This window comes from Petromyzon marinus, chromosome 40 (genome assembly GCF_048934315.1).
Source record: "Petromyzon marinus isolate PM22_M1 ecotype Great Lakes invasive population chromosome 40, UKy_Petmar_22M1.pri1.0, whole genome shotgun sequence".
In the NCBI taxonomy this organism is placed as follows: Eukaryota; Metazoa; Chordata; class Hyperoartia; order Petromyzontiformes; family Petromyzontidae; genus Petromyzon; species Petromyzon marinus.
In genome coordinates this window covers 12207326-12230145 of record NC_133706.1, presented here as the reverse complement: position 1 = coordinate 12230145, position 22820 = coordinate 12207326, and the positions used below count along the sequence as shown (strand labels likewise).

Below are 22820 nucleotides of genomic sequence, written 5' to 3'. Positions count from 1 at the left end.
GCCAAACCACATGATTGCTCTCTCACCCTGAGGGTCCCATGCCAGATCCAGGACCGCAGATGGGACCTTGAGCTGCCCTGTCTTGTGCCACTGCAAGCCGAGCTGGGTGGGCAAACGCACACACGGAGCACGTTTTTAGTACCAAAATGTTTTACCTGGGGAATGAAGGATAATCCCTTGAGACGGAACAATATTTGGATTTGCCGAGACCAGCGGAATATATTTAGTGAGTCTGGGAGAGAGCGTTCCTTGCTGAAGCAGCTGTATGTTTGAGCGAGAGTGTGCCTGTATGGGTTTCTACTCTAGGGGAGGAGGGTTACATTGTTGACTTCGATGTAATTCATCACAGAAACAACACAATGGATGAACTATTCACAGTCACCCAAGTCTGCAAATGCACGCTTATTCACTTTAGTGCCAAGATATAACATTGGCCAAATCACCTGGCATACCGCAGAACTCGTCACATGTCATAAGCTAAGCGTAGTGGAGCCTGTATAGTGCTTTAATAAGTACCCACCATGCATGTTGTAGGCTGCTATGGGGCTACGTTGTGAACATAGGGCAATAGTTAAGACACTGGGGGGTCGGGCATGCGTTGCTGAGAAGCTAATAATTACTGGCGAACAGTGGACGTGTCATCAATTTTCGTCAAATTACGAGTCGGCTCTTCGCATGTGTGAACAGCGCATCACGTACGGGGTTGCTTGCTTTGTTGACCAGCGGGAAAGGCTCAAAGATGGAAACGGTGTCTCCGTAAGACGCTGCAATCTGGAAGGCATGCGCACACAACACACAAATGGAGAAGATCTCATGATACGGAATCTGGACGTCTCACATTGTGTGTAACGTCAGCACGGCTCAGCTTGGGTAGTGGAAAAGCAACCCGTGCTTCCTAAGCTGCTTCGCGTTGGCTCGGCATGGCTCCAACACGGCTCAGATGTGCGAGTGAAAAAGAGGCATAACAGTGCCGAGCTGGCAGTCCTGCATCAAGATCGAGATCCGATGCAGCCACACGGAGCAAACGCTTTCTACCCTCCGCCCGGTCCCGTAGCTGCTGCACAGTGGACACACAACGACCTCCGATAGCTGCCTCACAGTCTCCCACCATCCGCCCTGAGGTCTAACACTAGGTCGCCCGACCCGCGGAGACCACTCCAACGCCTGTCTCTGCAATGAGCCCTCGCCCACCCTGCACACAATTCAACGAAAATTCCTCAATGCTTTCATTTTGCTCTGCTTCCCTTCATGCATTCCCCACTCCATCCACCAAGGCCTTCTGTCAAAACTCTCAAACTTTGCTAGAAGCAAGGCCGCCGCGAGCTTGCTTCTACTCTGCTGCTCCCATTGTCTGGAATTCCTCTCCTGTGGCCGTAGGCACTGCCGAGAACCACGCCCCGCTCCAGGCTCCAAAGCCAATGACCCTCTCTCGCAGTCAAGTGCCTCAATTCACACGTCTAGCATAATGTCACTCCGATGTCTGTCTTAGCAATTGGCTGCTCCCCATCTGCAGTGCGATTCACAATCTCCTACTCCTCTCTACACCAAGGACAGGGACCATGGTCACTGCCGGGAGTTGTTTCTCCGTGGCAACCCTCGCCATGTGGAATGCAGTTATCATCGTCCCTGCTGCACAGCGTTCAATTCACACAGACTTTCAAGAGACACTTAGAGGACACCATCTCTCTCTTCAAGGCCCCCCACTTCTCCCACCCGGCTTTTGAGTGACACTCAGCTCGGTTCCGCACCTGAGAGTCACCGTCATTCATGATGTCTGCAAAATATCACGTGCGTTTCAATTTGCACTATTACTATCCTGCGCACGCATCGCCACTCAGTGCACGACATGGGTTACAGCTGCGCTGTTCCTGCAGGGCGAGGCTCACCTTGCCGAGGCGCGCAGAGCAGCTGAGGCAGCCGACCTGGATGTTTCCATGCTTGGAGCCCGGGATGATCTGTACGCGCTCAAAGTTGCTGCCGAGGATCACGATGTCACAGCCAGACGCGTAGGCCTGAAACACGACCGCGGGAGCAACAAAACGCAATTTAATCATTTGGCGGGACCCCGGGGTCCCGCAAAAATCAGGTCAATAATTATTATTTTTCAGTCCGCCCACTCGTGATCCCGACAGCAACGCGCCGCCCGCCCAGACTCGTGCCAACAAGCGCCAGCAGGCGGCGATCAACACGATGGGCGCCATCCCACCGGCCAAACGCAAGCCCGGGCGTCCGCCGCGGTCGCGCGCGGCAACAACGCCCTCCGGTCAGTCGTCAATCCTCAGCTTCTTTGCCAAGGCGAGTCCGCATCCGCAGTGAATTTAACGTGTTTATGTAATTTTTCAACTTTTTACGAAACTTAGTGCCCCGAGTAGCTCTCGACAAGGCCAATCGATTGACACTAGTTTTGTTGTCGGTAAGGCAAGACTCGTGTCGCTACGTGGTTTTTCCCACCCCGGGGCAGTGATGGGACCCCGAGGTCCCGCAAATTGCTTCAATTCATGAACGATTAATATTTGTTTCTTTCTGGTAAGATCGCGTAGTTGCAAACGAGCGATTTTTTTATTTACCCGTCACACACCAACGGAAGGGGCGCAAGAGCCTAGGACGTTGATGTATGCAAACGGAGCAAGGAATGGGAAAGGGAAGATAATGAATGAGGATTAAGAGGGAAAGTATGGAGAAGGAACAGAGGAACGGGGGCAAAGGGGTCAGAAGACATGAGGAGAGGAAGAGGCTGCATGAGGACCTCAACGCTGCTGCTGCTGCTGCTGCACCGAGGGGCAGTGTCTGTTTTCACAGTGGGTGGCAACGGGGAGAGGCAAGGGGTTCAAAGAGGGGGTGGCCACGCAGAAGCCACGTGATTTTCTGGAGGCTGGTCGAGACAGAGAGATTTCAGTTAGACCGAAAACCCTCCACCACCCGACATGGACAAACGAATCAAGTTGTCACGTGGACAAATGTGCCGAGTGAGTGTGATTTTTTTTATTTTTAAGAAAAACTTGTTAACTTTGAAAAGTGGGCGTAATGTTGACAAACTTAATTGAGGATACAAATTTGCTGTTTGCACCGTTCTTTTAGTGGGCAAAGCTATCACCGCCAAGGAAAGCACCAGTCTTTCTCTGACACAATCCGCGCTGTGCGAGTCATTTAAAATGATCAACAAGATAAATATTAAATCCGTAACATAAGAGATATTTACATACAAGCCGTTTAATCTATGCACAAGATAATCCCTTTTTTTGCGGGTTGCAACTCTCTCTTTGTTTAAAAAATAATTCAATTTAATTTTAAATACGGTATAAAGGTATCGGAAGAGCTTAGTTCCTATTAATGCCTGATGATGCCGAATGTAATCTTCCAGCGAAATGTCAGACAAATCAGTCAAAACGATCTTCTTTGGTTCTTTCGGTGAAGTCACTCATTCTACGTGACTTTACCGAAAGAACCAAAGAAGATTAATCCTTGCAGTCACGAAAGCTTTAAATCGAAAAAAGTCAAAACGATGCTTGGGTTTCTCAACATCACTTCCCCCTTTGGTTTGCTGATGAACCAAATCAATCAGCACGTTTGCCCATGGCGTGACAACTCGATTTGATTGGCTCTGTTGGGTGGTGGAAGGTTATCATCAACACATTTACATGATCTTGACTTAAAGCTTTCGTGACTGCAGGAATTCATATTCTTTGGGTCTTTCGGTAAAGTCACGTAGATAGAAAAAATAAGAATAACAAAATATTACTTTATTGTTATTTACATGATACCTACACGATCTACCCCAAATTAAACTAAGTAGGAATCGACGTACGATCCGTAGCGTCAGTAAGCTAGTGCCATGAGAGGTTAATTAAGCACGCCAACAGCAGAGAAATCTAGCTTTACTCGAACCGTCACTTTAAACAGGAGACCCCTTATTGCTTTCAATTAACCAGGCACTCCGGGTAAAAACCGTAACTGCGCCCGTTTACCACTGCAAGACGATCGTGTGGCGCAATGCGTGACCGGAAACAGAAACAAGTCCAAAATAAGAGGCAAGCGGAGCTCTCTAAACAGGATCGCGCTGGGCGGCAGGCGAGAACCGGCAGGGACCGGCGACGGGTCTCTTCGGCCGGTCGTTTGTTCTGACGGTCGGCTATAACGTGCCGACCCCCCCCTCCCCACCCCGCCACCTACTGATTGAATGTGGTGGGCTCAGCATAGTCGTCACAATACAGTACACAGCGGGGACCATGATATGGTTATGTAAATTAATCGACTAAGTATAATAATAATAATTGTCTCTGTCTTTTTGGGGTCGATTACTGTGGCCCTTTAAAGAACGGTGGATGCCCCCGCATCCTGCCTCTGTGACGCAGCTGAAAATCTTTTTTTTTCCATTAAATACTCACCGAGTCTCACCTCTCTTTCAGCAGTCCCACATTGGTATGCTGGGACAATCCCATTGATCACAGTTTTGATTTCCAGCTTATTCAACTTTTAGTTCATTTAGTAAAATATTTAATGAGACCTCCTTTGCCAGTACCAAAATATTAGAATAGGTTTTTCCCCTTTTTTTCTGGCAACAAAACTGAAAGCTTTTTACAAGGAATCATGTCTGCATTAACCACAATGCTTGTGGTCAGAATGCAAACAAAAACACATAATATATGTATTGTCCTTGAAACTGATTGGTCCACACCAGAGACAGCTTTCTTTTGAGCCTCGTCTCAAATGGTGCTAGACCACAAGTATTGTGGTTAATGCAGACATGATGCCTCGTAAAAAGGTTTCAGTTTTGGTACCAGAAAAACGGGTAAAACCCTATTCTTAGTAAATTATTCTTAAAACGTATTTATAACATCATTTTTATGCTGAGTGCCTGCTGCTGCTGTGTCCTGTACGGCGCTTTAAGATCCTTGATGAAAAGCCACTATATACATGGAATTATTATCACAACACACAAATGCTCCGCACGAAGATATTATACAATCCACATACAAAATCAATTCGGTAGGTGGCCCAAATTGACAGCACCCATTGCTGTACCGTCATCTCACCCTCAATGCCATAAAACACCTGCTATGGACGAACCGGGATCTAATGAGATTGGGAAAGTTCAGATAATTAGGTCATTGATAAATCACAATAAATGATGTTTCAACCGCCGTTCTGTTAGTGTACATGTACACAGTGTTGGCAAAGGTACTCTTGGTCTCAACGGGCTCTAATATATTATTACAATAAAATTGACGAAAGGTCGTGGTGGATAGGGATCGATTGATAAGTCATTCCTCCCCCCCCCGCTCCCCCAAAGTGGCCATTGTCTCATAAGACATTGTAATCATTAAGAAGGCTCGCAGAGCAGCGCACGACAAGGTATATAAAATCTCCATGGAAAGCGATATCACAAAACTACTTCCGAGAAACCGTTCTAGTGACCCCTTCTAAATCCACTGCTGGATGGAGGCACTTCCAACACTGTGTCGGCGATGGGGGTTAGTTTGAACATCCGCCATATTGGTCAATGCGGGTTGCTTATTGGGACCTAGGGACCAGTTTAGATACCACTTGCCACTGACGTTAGCTGCAGCTGGGAACTGAATTCAGGTCGCAAGCTTTAGAGCACAATGTACTGGCCACTGCTCGCCACATTCCCATGTGGCCTGCTTAAAAGATGCTCGTCACATTGCAGTAAAACCGGTTTATTATTGAGGGCATGTCTTATTAACATTGATTGGGTATTTTACGATTATGCAGCCAGGTAGGGTTGTGGCGGAGTATGACTCACTTCAGGAAGGTCATAAATTCCTGGGTGGGCATGGACCTGGCCCATCACATTGAAGGTGGGGTGATACATTCAGCATCACTTTTGAAGAAGTCAACAGTGGTTCAACTACCACTTATTTAGGCTCCACCAAAGGAATGTGGAATATAAAAAACTGATTAAGACCCACCAAAAGAAATATCCACGACCCAATGCATATCGGAATACGTAGACTCACTGACTGAGGGCACTATGGGTTTATTACAATGCAGTTTAATTAGCTAATACTGCTTGAGCCAAACTAAGGCACCCTTCAAGATAAAAAATAAGTATTGGATATGCCATTGGATATGCCGGTACAGCTGTGCACAGCAACCCCCCAATCAGAGTGTGTGTGATGTGTGGGAAGGCCTTCATCCAGCAATGGATTGGTGGTGCACGTGGCCCCGTAATCCAGAACTGTGGAGGCGATGGTTGGTGGGGATCTCTCGAATGTTGCGAAATCCCCTTCCCCTCGTTGTCAAGGAGGGGCTGTACCCTGGCTCGCCAGGAGAAGGCCATGTAGCAAAATGTGGACTCCACCTATTCCATCTGTAAGGAACAGTGTTGTCCCTTAACACACGTGGGTTTTTTGTCCAAGTGCTCCGCTTGCTCCCACATGTAAACGCGAATGAATTGGCCAATGACACCTTAATACATAGAGGACCACAGAGCTTGGGGTCGAATTTGCCGCCGACCCAACGCCTGGCTGCTGCCTTTCCTGCCCATCTGTGGTTCCTCCTCGGGCCTTTCAGCCATTCCCTCTCTTTGGGAGTGAGCGAATACCGTATATTGGCGAGTTACAAATTAAAATTATTACTCAAAATCTATGGGACGGCAACCATTCAAAAGTTGACGCACACAACTTGTTTACATCTTTTCAGTCTCGCACACACATGTGCTACCGTTCCCCAATGTGTACATGTCATGTATAAACCCTTCCCCCCCATGTAACAAGCTGGCTACCGTCGTTCTAGCCGTGCTATGCAGCCCCTGTAAAAACCTCCCTTCCCATATAATGCGCTGGCTACCGTCACATCAGCCTTTTTGGCAGGATCGCCATTGACAAAGAGCTTCTCGGCTCAATGGACTCTACCCAAAATAGACTACACTGACTGAAATGAATTGTTGCATATCTCGTGTCTAAGGTGGTACCACCCACAGTTGGGTTCAAATCTGTCTGGGGTGGGAGATGGGGTGGGAGTGGACTGCACTTGCCTTCACCTTGCATCATCTACTGGAGAGCAAGTCTATTTTTGTATCCGCTTCGTGCTTGCGTGGAGCAGCGGAGAGAGACATCGATTAAATCAAGAGTTGAAGAAAGGCCTACGCCGCGTAGCCGGTGACCGGCGTCATGGCAAACGCGCACACCGGCAAGGAAGCGTATTCACGCGAGGGAGCATTGTGCATAGTGCAGTGCGCCAATACGTGTACCACAAAATCATAATCAATCATAGCTCATGCATTATACAGCGGAAATATCGTGAGTGTACGAACCGGATTTAATCAATCGCAGCATTGCCCAGCTGGACCTGGAATCACACATCTCTAACTTTTCAGCCGCACATGTTTTGTTTTGTCGAGTTGGCCAATTATCCCGATGCAGGATCACAAGGCTTGGACAGTTGTTGGCGCTGGTCCTGGCTGCCTTCCTACTTAATCCGTGGTTTGCCGTGCTAAAGGGAGGTGTAATTTGAGTTAACAAAGCTCCTGAATTTTTTTACGTATTTTTTTACACAGTTGCTGGGCAAAGGCCCAAAGGCCCAACACGTCAAGTGTCCAGCAACAAACATAACTTTGACCTTCTGCCTACTCGTAGATACCTTTCACTTCGGCCAGTATGATATAGCAATTCCACTCAGGCCCACGCCATTTTGTTTCTTCCTTGCAGCTGATAGAGGATGTTTACGGTCAGGGTGGGTGGCTTCTGATGAAAGGTGCCCTCTGTAAACCGGTCAGATGTGGCCACGGGTCGCAGTCAGAACACTTGCACTGCTGGGGCAAGCAGCAGGCGGCCCCACAAGGGCACACACCCTTCACCTGGCCAAACTCGACACAGCCAGGTGCACCCCCGGCCTAGGCCCCACCCCAAATCCCCCCCCCTCCCACCCACTGAAGCGACAAGCACTACAAATATTAATTTTTGTCTTATTCCGGAATGTGATCACGATTGTGCGCTCGGCGTGACGTCGTGAGAAAGGGTGAATAACCTGTTCGGGAATCTCACAAAGCAGTACAATCCTTTGTGTTGGAGAACGGTGCATGGGAAGAGGATATGACAGAACTACTTCCGAGGTGCCTCCAATGGACCTCTGATCTAGACACTTTAGGGGGCGTCACTTTCCCACCCGCGCCGCTGCAGAATCACGTTCGCCGCATGAAAAATCTATTTGTTTTTAAATCTCAGTACCGGAATTTAGTCTAATTATGTGCGGGATCTAATTTAACGCGATACGTTTTTGTATTTTCAATTGGTGATTGCGCTGAGACCAACAACTCGCTACACTAAAGAACCCCGTTTAATCACAGACAGCTTCCTGCATCTGAACCCCAAGAATCTCTCTCGTCAGTGCGCCAGCTCAGCGCTCTGACGTTTGCGCCACCCGGCCACCTCCAACACGGAAGAATGAATATCCGTCCCACGGCTTCGCGTACGAAGGTTACAGGCATATGCACGCTCAGGCAAATATTGAGGTGCAAGGGTCCCCGACGAGTTGGCAACGGATGCATGGCATATACGTGGCATCGTCCTGGCATCGTCCTGGCATCGTCCTGGCATCGTCCTGGCATCGTCCTGGCATCGTCTTGGCATCTACCAGCATGGCTTACCATTATGGGACGTGCAATGCGTAGGGGTAATTTGTAACTGGGTAAATGATAATAACCGTAAAAAAAATCAAAATCTGGAAGGCAGCTAAATTTGCTTAAGTTGGCTGAATAAACACAATTATTATTCTGCTTTTTTACCCAAGAAACAAGGCATCAACGAGTCTCGACTCTTCTCAGGAGGGTCCCTGCCAAGTTTTTGCAGGAGAGAGCGATATTGCCAGGTGTAAAATCAATTGAGCAATTTGCGCGGTAATTTCCGGCATTGCAATGTTATGGCCATTATCAATTGTTTCGTGTATTGTTTTGTTTACCTATGGGGCAGATAGTGGAGAACCCAGAGAAAACCCAAGCAGAATAGTGGGCAGAACATATGACCTCCACACAGAAATGCACCCAAGACGGGAATCGAACCAAAGAACTTAATGCTGTAAGGCTCGAGTGTGACCATCGTGCTGCCATGCCGCCACCCAAATCGAGAAGTGGCACGCATCGCATCTGTGCTCCCGTCTTCGCGACATAACAAAAAAGTGCTGTCAACGGACAGGGGAACAATAAGTTGACCTCCGTCTCCCGTGTTGCAAACACAGCAGTCTCGTGACTATCATGACGACGATCGTGTGACTGCTGCGATTCTCGCGATTCTCGTTCTCTCGTAGGCGGCGATTGAATCATTGTGACAATGCGATAGTCAAACTGCCACAGACCAACATCACCCGGGCCGGGCCCAGCGTCACATGACTGGGCGTTGTGTAATTGGTTCCGCTCTGACTGGTGTGGCGGAACGTGAAGACGGGCTGCGAGTGAAAGAGGACGGACGACGTTAGCTCGGCGACTGGATAAGTCGTCCCCCGGACGACGATCCACCTGCGGCCCACCTTCCGCATTCTTACATGCCCGGGCAAACTTACGAAATAACAAAGTGAAAATTACGGGAATGTGTTTGGCAGTGATGCGGAAACAAAGTTTTCATTTACTCACCGCACACATCGTAAACGCTGCCTCTTAGCAAAACGTTAACATGTAACGTACATTTTCCATACAATGCTGGATGAGGACCTCCCCGCACCACAGGTCGTGGAGGGGGGTACTATTTAGCAATACTTCACCACGCTAGTCGGTGGGGATTGCTGAATGCGGGGAGCCCACGCGTGAAAGCATAGGTGCACAGTACGGCAATGGATTCTGCTGCACTCCCCTCCACTGCAATCGAACAATGACCTTTCTTTGACTCGGAAGAAGGGGCAATATTCAACACGAGAGATGCAAGAATGCACCATCGAGTCATTGATATTCTTCCTTAAGCCCATGATACGTGCACCGCACGCTCTTCAACTCATCCACGTTGTACGCAAGCGGCACACGTGGCCCCGGTAGCCACGGGCGTCTGCCACATTCACGACCAATGTTAGTTACATTCATTCCTGGAATGAATCACAACCCTGAACCAGGGCGATTAATAGCATCACAGAGTGTCAATGGTCACCCAACAACTTAAAACACTCATTGTCATCATCAGCCATGATCTATCCACTGCTGGATGATTAAGGCCTCCTCCCCCCCCACCCCCAAGCCGTTTCCATCTCTCACGGTCACGCGATGCAACAATCCGCCATGCGTGTGCACATGAGCTGATTTCATCGCTCTGTCTCCGCGGTGGGGGTCCCTCGCTTGGCCGTCATTAGTCTCGCCCAGCGACAAGACATTAGCCTATGAAATACGTTTTCAATGTAAGGCGGTTTTACTGATGAACGTGAGAGAGTTTTTATTTGAATTAACCAATTCACCAGCACGTTCATGTTGTACCTGGTACAATGGAATCAATGGTATTCTAGTACAACAATATGCATGCATGATGATAATTATTTTTGTTTTATTTAACGTCAATTATACAACTGCTTCATACAATGCAATGCAATCCGCAAACACGAGGGCACATAACCATTAATATGTTTTCATCCAACAGAGTGCGTATACATGTAGAAATAAACTGGAACACTTGGAGAATACCTGCGAGTGAGGGGACAACACTCTATCCTATACAGAAGGGACAGATGGACATTAGTCCAACGTGCTGTGTTGCCTTCTCATGGTGAGCAAATAAATTGCACCTCCACATCCACATGCAGGGAGTTACATATAATTTGTGTGAGCTACCAACCTTTCGCTGTTGCCTCCACAGTGCTGGATTACAGGCATACGCTACCACCAAAGACAAAAATCCCCCACATAGCCTTAACAGACTGTTGGGGCAAGTGCTATTAGCGAGGACTGCTGAAGACCGACACGGCACGCGAGGGGGTGGGTGACCAGCACCACGCACAGCTGCCTTTGTTTCCAGAGTGGCGATGTTTACACGTCATACCATATACTCATTGATGGCTGACTCGACCTCGAGGAGGCCTACAACCGGTTCAGTTAACCGTCACTGATGTTGGCCGTGAGCGTGAATCGAACAGGGGTCGGCGAATTTGTGGCACAGCACACTAAACCGCGAGACTTTTACCACCGCATAAATATGCTCATATATAGAAACACACACCAAACACGACACGGGCATTTTTGTTTCCCTATTATGAAAAAAAAACCCGCATTGCATTAAATAGCATGGACTGAGCCATGCCTAAACGCATTTCACACACGGCTGCACGGCCGGCAGAACTTTCCACTTTGCTAAATAGAATCATTATCATCATCAGCCATGATCAATCCATGGCTGGATGAAGACCTCCCCCCAAGTCGCCACCATCCAGTAGGAAAATGTGCACGCTCACATATAAGCCAAAAGCCCTCTCTAGCCCAGCCGATCAGGAACGCCGCCAGCCCAGTCTAGGTCATCTGGCTGGCCCACGGAGCCCTCCGGGCCCGGCGTAGCCCAGGGAGAACACTGGCACTGCACAAACTAAACTAAAAACAATTAAAAATGTTACCAGGTAAACGCCCACTGAGCTATATGGCTCTTTTTCAAAAGCGACCTGGCCACAAATGATAGCTCGACGAAGTGGCTTATCATCATGTGGAAATTTATTAAAACCAAATACTCTAAACGTGTGTTTCTACATGTGAACCTTATGGCGGTTCCCCGGTTCTCGCATAATGTCCGTGATGCAGTCATTTTTAGTCTGTTGATGGTCGGCGATGCGGCAATCGACTCATCTCGACAAGCTGTACACGATGCACCACTACGGTGCGTACAAGCGTTCAGGGTTTCAGCTCAATCGTCCTCGCTGCATTTCGACATTGTGGAGTCACACTGATTTCGGATTGATTGGTCACGGAGTGAAGTACACCCCTGGAAAAATAGTGTCCCAGAAATAAAATATTTAATTGCCTCGGCCATTTTGTATTATTTGGTACCCCGGGGTACCACCAGAAGGATCATGTGGAGGGAAAAACCGAAGGATCCACAGAAAAGGCCACACAACCACAGGCAGAGAGACAAGGCAAACTCCAAATATACAGCAGGCATCAGCGTCGGGATCGCACCCACGACCTCCTGCATACCAGGCGAGGTAGTTAACATCTCGCCACCGCGGTGCCCAAACCACATAGCTCACCAAGCAAGGGGCTTCCCAGGCCTACCCCGTCCAGTGAGCTCACTCGTCCTGCCAGCATATCCGTCCTGACTACCAACCCCATCTATCTTTGCCCATGACTCTACGGAGGGTATTTATTGACACTTTGCCACACCATCGTCATTTCTTAGAAACTGCTTTCTGTGTTTAGTTTGCTGTCTTTCCCCCGCACCTCCGATTAGCACCGTTGGCTACGTAGGGTGCGAAAGAAGTTCAACATACATACAATGCCTCACTAATCCCTGCTCTTTGCCAAGTGCCCCTTCGAGTGTACATGCCCCCCCTACCTATTTTTACAGCGTCTCGATACGCGACTGCATTTTTAAAACACTTGACAAATCCAAACCGGGCTGCTTCGAATTCACCACGTCGGTGAAAAAACCAAAACGTTCCCAAACTTGCTTCGGCAGCACTTTTTCAACGGTGCCATGAAAGCCGCCACACTTTTGTTCGCTGTTTAACGGCGGTGCCTCGAAGGCCACCGGCTGCATCCGCCACGAACTCAACGATGGTGGCACGAGTCGCGGGTCTCTGAAGCACCGGTTCCAAGTCCCCGGCGGGCAAAGACAGAGGATGCCGAGGGTTGGTCTTGCCAAGATGGGAGCGAGTGAGCGTGCCCATTTCATCACCGCGATTAGCTGTCGCTTGCGACACCGGCAGGACGATGACGCTCTCATGCTGGACGGGCTTACACCGAATTTTGCACGTGCTAGTTTCACCAGTTTGGTTCCAATTTCACCGCTGGTGTCGCAAATAAGACGAATAATCCATTTGGAGTTTATTTTTAGAGCAATACAACACCGCCGTGTTATGGAATGGCCTGTGGAAGGATATATCATAGAATTGTTTCTGAAATCTCTTTCAAGTGACCCTTTTATCCACACTACGAGGCAGCACCTTCTCACCTGCCCTGCTAGAGAGAGAAATGTTCATCACATGGCAGCCAAACTGATATTTCGAATTCTTAGAGCTGGAAATTCAGCTGAATTACGTGGTGCAGTCACATTTACGTGGTGCAAAGTCACATTTAACATAATCTTTTTTGTGCAGTTGTTTGTGAGGGGGCTAAGACCACCAATTCGTGACAAGTGAGAACCGAGTTTAATGACAGGCAGATGAAAGCTGCAATGGAACCCAGAAACTCAGCGGCTCAGCGCTCTGACCCCTGAAACACTCAAGTGAATGCCGTGCATCAAACTCCATGTGCCGGTATTTTATGTACAAAGAGGAAGCAGGGCTGGAACTGTAAATCCTGTGGAGAAAGGCACTCTTTCACTTCAATATAACGTGTTAACTGATGTACAAGCAGATACTGCACACAAGCGTAAGGATGGCACACTGCATCCACAATGAAGAACGGCACACTGCACACACACACGTAAGGACGCACACTGCACACACACGTAAGAATGGCACACTGCACACACGCATAAGGATGGCACGCTGCATACACGCGTAAGAACGGCACACTGCACACACACATAAGGACGCACACTGCACACACAGGTAAGAATGGCACACTGCACACACGCATAAGGATGGCACACTGCATACACGCGTAAGAACGGCACATTGAACACACGCATAAGGTTGGCACACTACACATACGCGCAAGGATGGCACACTGCACACACGCGCAAGGATGGCATGAATAGCCATTGGTGGCCAATAACCCAACCTCTACACAACATTTATTGCGGTAGGAGGTGGGGGGAGATGAGTTACTTTACATGTAAACGTCACTTGACGAGCGCGTGACCCATAACCAGGGGTCATGCACACATGAAGACAAAGATCCCACCCCCCCCCCGTATAGCCTACTGTGTCGAGTGCTATTAGCAAACGCTTCTGAAGGCCAACACGGCACAAGAACGGGGTTGTGTGGCCAGCACCACACACGGTCACCTTTATCTCCCCAGCGTTCATGTTAACATGCCGCTACTCAATTAAGGCTGAGTCAACCTCGGGTGGGCTCAGCACCGGTTCATAAATTCGTCACCGATGTTGGTCGTGAGCAGGACAAGAATGCAGGTTGCCGGGATTCGACAGCACGTGGGGTTTATCGCGACGCCGCCGCTTGCCAAGCCGCTCGCTCGCGTGCCCACGCGCGCACACAAACACCTGAGCGAACCCACCACACAGTTGTAACCTGTGTTTTGCCACCACACAGTTGTAACCTGTGTTTAGCCAACAATTTCAAGAAGGTTTGGGCCACTAAACAACGGGTGTCACACTGTATGCATGGCGCCGGGAGAAAATTACGAGTTTGGCTGGGCCGTGTTTACGCAACACAAGGTGAGTGCGTGCACACGCGCGCGCACGCCAACGTACGCAGGCTGGCAACACAATGGCAGCGCGTGCATGCTGGCATGTGACAGCAAACGAGACCCTGGGCTGGGCGAGAGAGGCGGGTGGGGAGGTGGCGGTGGTGCCCCAGCCATTGGCCAAACTCTCAAGAGGAATTAAAATTCACGTTGCCAAAGCAAGAGGACCTTTCAGATGCCAGGACATGCTCTTTGTATTATGAGTTTACTGCCTCTTGCTATACCATTAAGGATTTTTTTTTAAAAACCCGTTAATCATACAGATTAAAGTACTTTTAGTTTGTAATGTTTTGCTTAGATGACATTCGCAATTAATCATCAAATATGACTCCATGGAATAGGCAGTTAGGCATATAAATGAATGCCACGCAGCATGAAATTGACTCCACAATATTTCACATTTCTGCGGTCTTTAGAAGAACCTAAAAACAAGAGGGGAATGTGGCAAGAGCGGGACCGCCGATGCATTGTTACAAGGCACCGCTGCAGTCAACTCGACTCCTACCCTCACTGCACGAGCACCGAATTGTGAGATGAGGGAATCGTTTTTTTTTACAATGTATGCAAACTAAAAGCAAACGGGACGCTAATGCTGCACACAGCCTAAAGGGAGCAAACAAAGCTGTGCAAACGAGAGAGAGAAAAAGAGAAACGCATACTTGGGCCAATCAAAAACGAAAACAATAGAGAAATTAATTATTCAATCGTGTTGCCAACCTAGGCTGACAATTCATCAGTTATCTGGGCAAGTAAAACACTGCGTGTCGAATAAACAGATACACATGAGTACAAAGACCACCCTCCTCCCTATAAAAAGCCTTTAACAGACCGTTCGGTAAAGTGCTGTTGGCGAGCACCGATGGAGGTCAGCAAAGGGTGCAAGGGGTGGGGGTTGCAAGCACCATGCCCAGCCGCTTTTGTCTCCCCAGTGCTCACGTTTACAAACTGCGCCAGGCACGCATTCAAGTACGAGTTTACCTAGGTTAGAGGCCCAGTATAAAGGCCACCACTGATGTTAGCCATGGCCAAGAATCGGCCGGGCTCATAGCACAATGCGTCAACCACAACACCACCATACGCCCACACACACAAATTACAAATCCTACAACGATAAATTAAGGCTCCACGCCTATTAAGACCTACCTATATAAACACATTAAAAGACACAAATGCGCACATTTTAGGGAGGCCCAGGACAGGTTCAGATAATTGTCACTGGTGTTGGCCATGAGCTTGAATACATTTCAGGTCACCTGGTTCATAGTGCAGCGCGCTAACCGATACACCACCGCTCCTTAAAAGACACAAAGACCCCCCCCCCCCCCCATAGTCTAAACAGACTGTTGAGACAAGTGCTGTTAGTGAGCCCCTATAAAGGCGCAGACAACACATGAAGGGGTGGGTCGCCAGCACCACGCCCGGTCGCCTTTGCCTCCCGAGTGGCGATGTTTACAGATTGCACCATGTACTCATTTGAGGCCGAGTCGACCTAGTGGAGGCCCAGGATCGGTTCAGACATTCGTCACTGGTGTTGACCATGAGCAAGAATCGAACTTGGGTTGTTGGGCTAGTGGCGCAGCGCGCAAACCACTACACCACCGCCCTCCACAAGCTTATATACAAAAAACACGTAAACACGTGTACTGTACACGAACACATGCACAATACTAATTTTAATTTATAAAGCGCCCTTAAACAATCGTTCTCAGACGCACACGATGCATAAAGACACAGTATCCCAAACACCGACACCATCATCCATATGCCAAACACTGCCCTTGAAGCAGTTTGGCCCAAGTGTTTGCCAGGGAACTGGTGATTTAACAACCGCGCGGGGTAATTCTCGAAATTCGGCACCGTGACCACATCACAAGGTGGACAAATTACCAGCCCTGCCCTGATAATCATCTACCACTGGCGCGTCGCTGCTAGTGGGCCGGGGTTAGATTTGAAATGTCGAACCTGCAGGTTCACCAAGGAGGCAGGCAAGATAACGACTGCGAAAGGACTAGAAATGTACACAAGCCTCCGACAAATTCTTAGTAGTGGTAAGGCCAGGATGTAATGGTATAATAATAATATATATGAAACCAGGTTAGGACACGTGGCTGCACCTTGCTGACCTTGCTCATGTTTGTAGGTAATTTATGATACCTGTGAATGATTATCAAACAAAGTACCCCGCATTCGAAGTATGCAAAATGCAGGACGGGAGTTGGAACTACAAATGGATTGGCAGCCAAAGGAAGAAAGATGCCTGAGAGAACGTCGACTATAGAGTTTGAGTGATTAAATCGGCTCGCGTGCAGAAACCGGAATGGAATATACTGCATCTCAGCAGAGAGATATATGGTGGCAGCTTGAAGAGGCCTTCATCCAGCAGCAGATAACTCATGACTGATGATAACATTGTGGTATATGGAATGGATTTATGTCATTTCTCGCAGCCACTAGAGGTGCTACCACTCACCAGAATATATATTTTTTTAAACATGGTTGGATAACATCGTATTATATCACTTGAAACGCATCAAATTCAGCAAAACTTCCCAACCTTGAACGAGCAAAAACAAACCTACTGCTCTCAAACTGGCGGACCAACTTTGACGATTGGTACGTCAATAAAAATGGTCTCGCGCCGGTTTTACGAACGGGCTTCTGAGCAACGACACGCGTAACCCCACGCACTTGCACAGGGCATACATTTCGACCGCTTAGCTTTTTTTTGGGGTTGGTGCCAAAAAACCGCCTGGAGTTTTGATCGAACATTTCAGCTCGGCGGCTGGCAAATGCGGAGCAACGAGAGGCAACCTCGATCGCAGCGATCGTTTCCCATTATGTTCATCCACAACATGCAACGGGAACATCTTGATCTCGGCACCACACCAGATCAGACCCGTCCTTGACAAGGACACGCTACTGACACCAGTCAAAGGGAGTCCATTTTCCCCGCTCAAATGAGACAAGTGCTGCTCATCTCCTGTTTGGAGCCCTGAGCCAGTGGTGGATATTCCACATTGCTATGGCAGGGGCATGTCTAGGTATAGGACAAAACACTGTTGACTTTCCCCCCAAAGTGGTACTTCATTTACAAGCCACGTCCAGTGCGACGATGCTAATGACATCGCCAAGCTTCGTCCATCACCTCCAATCCAGCGGCACACGTGGTAACAGGGGTGAGAATACATTTTTCAAACTATTGTGTTTTCCGATTAGTCTGACCAATAACGGGTGATAATTTTAAGTCTGATTTGTAACACGTGCAAGCGAGTCGTTCACACAAGTCAGAGGCGCAGCGACACACAATAGAACAATCGATTTTATATATATATAAAATCGGAAACTGCCACTCGAAACAAAAGGGCTGTGCATCATTATCACTGTACATTATCACGACAGCGTGGAGGACATAGCCTGCCGCACACTTCGTGGTTAACGCGGAACACCACAAACTGCTGCAGGGCTCTCGTGTATTTACACTCAGAACCCAACCAGCCCAGCTCACCAGGCCCCGGCTTGTAAAACAAGGACGTACAAATAAAAGTCCACATATTCAGTCTTAGAGCACCATTCTCCACATTCTGTAACCAAGTCACCTGGAACGCACCGGATCTCAGAAGCTAATCAACCATTGAGCATGGATTACGCTTGGATGGGCAACAACTATGCAAGCAGGTGTCAGTCTGGAGGGTTGTGCCAAGTTGTGGGAAGCCAAGAGTGCTGCAGATAAATCCATGGTTGTACTTTGCGTCTAGACTTCCATGTCTATGCTCCTCACCTTCATTCACCGTCCCGCACTGACTAAATGACCCCTACGACCTGCAGTGTGGTGACACCTTCATCCAGCAGATTAACTTTTTTTACATCATCCACACTAAAAGGTGCCTCATGTAAACAAGGCTAACTGGCCACCCACCACACAACCTCACCCCCAGTCACTGAAACCCGACTGGAGGAATAACATTAATTTAGGGGGTGCTATGAATGCTGTAGCCATATCTGACATCACCTTGTCCATAATTACAACAAGTGCCTGTGGCGAAGGGGGTGTGGGTTGCGGTGGTGGTGTTGGAAAGCAAGAGCCCTGGGTATCGGAGCACAAATATTCCATCACAGCTCACGTGTCTCCTTGTCCGATGGCTCAATTGCCTAAAAAGTTAGCCGTGAGAGCGAAGTCTGCCCGATCGCAGCTCTTCAAATTAAGATGCCATGCTGGCTCCGCCAGCTCCGTGGTGGTGAGAAATCGCCACGCATTCCTGTCGGGCGCATTAATTAAAATTCTCTCGCTGGAAAGAATGCAGCTCATCTCGTCGGCCCTCAGAATCTAAGCCGAGGGGTTGACCCAAGAAAGTGCTTGCACGGGCAACCGCCATGCATAACAGGCATTATAGGCTGCTATAAACATTATCATATATTTCTCCTGCTAAAGGCAGTGTCATTAATGAATTTGTAAAAAAATGTTGTGTTATGTGTGCTTCTGCACCACTGCCAACGCAACAGCAGCAGCATCACCAAATAATATGCTGGCTTGATATGGTCACTAATAAGAGAGAGAGAAACCCCGATACGGGCTTGACTGGGTGGCTCAGAAGTCAAGAGCACTGAGATCATGGGTTTGAAAATAGGAAATTACAAAAAAATCCAAAATGTAGGGATGGCATCTCAAATCAGATGACCATGCCAACGTTTTGTCGAGCAAATGTTTCAACAAAAAGGCATCTCTATGCACGTGTCTCATGAGTCAACCCATACGGTTTACCCATATTCTTGTACAAGGAAATTGAGTTCAGGTTCATAAGGCGTTTCAATACGGACAAACAAAAATGTCTCGGTTTCTCCCTTGTGATGGGAATTTGTAGGATGAACGTTGAGATTTATAAGGGCACGGGGTGACCAATAAGGTCTGTAATAAGGTAGGCACTGATAAGGGGTTGACAGGTATGAGTTAAAGTATGTTCCTCTTGGGATCTCTACAGAATGTGTTTGCATCTCAGTCTGCTACGTTATTAGTTGGAACTTCCTATATTTTCCGCAAGGTCCTCCCCGCGGGTCATTATTGTAAAACAGCTTAAGGATGAATGTTTCTTAACTCGCGTCAACAAATAAAATCAATCAACAGGACAGCAGCACGTACAGATGATGCCAAGGCAGAATGCATTAACGTGTCAGTGTCACTTTTTAGAGCCGCAGAATGAGTCGTCACGTTCCCCACAAGCATCGCATGAACCTTGAACACCATCATTAAATCCATATTGTTGGTGCAAGTGCGATATCAATCCTAACCTTGGCGCACAACCCAAACTTAAACCAGTGTGTTTCGTTTGGGTATTGCTTATCTTTTTTATGTTATCTTATAGCGTCATTCATGCACGTTGCATCTCAAACAACGTTGAGGAGCCAGCCAAGCTGGAAGGCTGCAGCGAGGCAATGCCGACAATTTTCCCAAACTCTGCAGTCCTCTATAGATTAAGATGCTTTCAGCCAAGTAATGAGCGGTCACACACACGTGGGAGAAAACCGGAGCACTCGGCGAAAACCCACGCTTGCGAGAGGGCAACACTCTATCCCACACAGAAGGGACAACAGCAGGTGAGGCATGAGGCCACAACTTCGCTGTTACAGAGCCTTCCCCTAGCGGGAAAGGAAGTTTCACAACTTTTGTGCGATCCGCCAACCCCCGCCCGGTAACGTGCGTTTAAGTTACAGTTCGTTAAAGCCGATTTAAATTACGCCAACCCAAACAATTAGTCGGGTCTCAAACATTGCAGACAACCCAACGTATACTGTGTTCCGGATTGTGTGATATCAAAATGAGAGCTTTGTTCATGGGAAGAAAAGACTTGAAAATCATGGTCAGGCGCTCTATAATAGTTTTTTTAAAAATTATCATTCATACATTTAGAGTATCCCATTCTTACGGTGACCCTAATAAAAGGCCATGACCCCTAACGCAGGACTATGCTGAACACGCAGCAGGCTTTCTCGACCAATATTATTCATAATCGTGTTTTTTTTGTGTTAGATCGCGTCAATGTAAATGTCGTTAAGAACCGCCACCACCCGACACAGCCACAAATCTGGCTTTCGCCTGATGATGCTAGATATAATTACAGGCGAAACGTCGTGCTCAGATTGTAAATGTTGTGGATTTACTCTCTAACACACCGGTGTGTGCTGTACTAGTGACGAATTAGCATGTTCTGTTTACGTGACAACCCTTACTAATTGGCTGTCGGGTGGTGGCGGGTTTAACGACACATTTACGCGATATAACCCCAAAAAAACCTCCATCAAGGCCTAACTATATTGTGATCCTAACTGCCAACACAGCCCCTTAAAACATTTGTGATTTAACAAAGCGGCGACGTTGTTTTAATGTAGAGTAGGTCATCATGTTGTGGTAGTCCATATTCTGTTAGTGTGGGCACACCGGTTCCCGTCGCCCAGACCACTTCGACTACAGCAAAGTGATATCGTGGCATAGTACAATGTAGTCAAAGTACTGCTACACCAGTTAGTGGTGTGGTTAGTGGAGTTAAGGTGTGTTGAACTTCTTTCGCACTGTACGTAGCCAACCGTGATGACTCGAGGCACTCGTGAATGTTTATTAAACACCGGCTCCCCCACTGGCCTAACCACTCGGATTTTGACTACAAAGTAGCATACTACAGCAAAGGCCCCGTGATATAGTCAATATATTCGGAGTAAAGCTACGGCAGCGAGTGATGTAGTTAGTCTCGTCAAGGTAAGTTAATGAAGTTACACTCGTCAATGTTACTCGTTTCCCTCTCGCCTAACCACTGTGACTTTGACCACAACACGACAAACACGGCGACATGGTCAATGGACCCGTGGCAATGCCATGCCAGTGAGTGGTGAAGCCGAGCCAAGGCAGCTACACTAGTTGGTGTAGTTACACTAGTTGGTGTAGTTACACTAGTTGGTGTAGTTACACTAGTTAGTGTGAAGGGTTATTTGTGTGTGTGATGTACCCCTGCTTCCCAATGGGCCAAGGTGCCTCAGGCCGAACGCGCGCGCCGCCTCACCGTGAACGCAGCGCCGTCCAGGAGCCCCACGGAGAAGGTGTTCTCCCCGGGGTTCACGGCGCCCGTCAGCACCTGGTGCAGCTTCATGGCGAACGCCGACGATGTCCGGGCCGAACGCCACTAAACCACCGCTAACCACCGCCGCCACTTAGACTCGCACCATCACCACCACCACCATCGCCAGCGTCACCACCATCGGGGGGGGGAGGGGGCCGCCACCGCGCAAAGTCTCGCGAGATCTCGTTTGCCGACCTCCGCATTCATCTGAGCGCGCGCGGGTCCGGCCGCGTCTCGCGAGATTTTGGACGGATTTGCACCCTCCCCCTCCTCCAGCGCCTTCGGAGCGTGCGCCGACGACTGGACATGCATCGCGCGTTGCGTGCCGCCCCGCCCCGCCCACTGTATCGCGATGTCGCTTGCCGAATGCGCATGCACCCCTATGAATGTTTACCCGACCAACAGCAGCAAGACAAACTCGCCAATAACGACGTGGCCGTAAGTGGGGGAACACAATATACAACAGGCGACGTTTCGGGCAATGGCCCTTCATAGCACATCAACACATTCATAGCCCCTATATAAAAGCAGAAACATTCTGCGTATGGCCCTTGTTCATAGCCATTCATTTGGCTGTGAAGAAGGGCCATTGTCCGAAACGTCGCCTATTACACTGTTACTATTGACAAATGTGTTGAGTGTTTTAATTTTTATTGAGTGTACATCACCAACTGGTGTGTTCAGTAAGATCTCCCATCGGGCGCGTTTCCGTCCACTCTGGGACGAAGTCCTCCCCGTGCCACCAATAATACGAACACAAAGTGACGGTGAAGTCACCAACGGCGCCTGTGCCAGGCTAGGTGCACCTTGTCGAAGGCTCTCGCTGCTTTCAGGAGGTCACGGGACAAGACCCCTAAGTTTGACTGAATGAGTTGACCGGCAGATGCATCATCACCCCGTACTGCAGCCTTAACCGACTGTTGGGGCAAAGTGCTGTTTGCGAGTAGCTTCCTATGAAGCAACCACGCCCGGCCGCCTTTGTCTCCCAATACCAACACGCGGCCATTCGCCACGAAGTGACGGTGAGGTCACCAACGGCGCCTGTGCCAGGCTAGGTGCACTTTGAGGCCCACGTGAAGTGTCGAAAGCTCGCTGCCGGCAGGAGGTCTCGGGACAGACCCAGCATGTGCCATGGGTTGGCTGACTGAGATGGCTGTACCCACTAATGTGCCAATTTTATTCGCCCGGCGCTCCGCTCGTTGTTGTGAGCGTC

General features: G+C 48.7%; 1 protein-coding gene across 1 annotated transcript in view; it reads right to left on the bottom strand.

The window, feature by feature from the left end:
* Nucleotides 1-21812, bottom strand: part of LOC116950775 (dmX-like protein 2) — a 68859-nt gene extending 47047 nt beyond the window's left edge. The window contains exons 1-4 of the mRNA XM_032968833.2: nt 21551-21812; nt 1887-2012; nt 700-771; nt 27-102 (exon numbers count right to left, since the gene is read on the bottom strand). Of these exons, the coding sequence (XP_032824724.2) occupies nt 27-102; nt 700-771; nt 1887-2012; nt 21551-21637 (361 nt within the window). The 5' untranslated portion in view covers nt 21638-21812. The remainder of the gene's footprint in view (nt 1-26; nt 103-699; nt 772-1886; nt 2013-21550) is intronic.
* Between the last annotated feature and the right edge of the window lie 1008 nt (nt 21813-22820).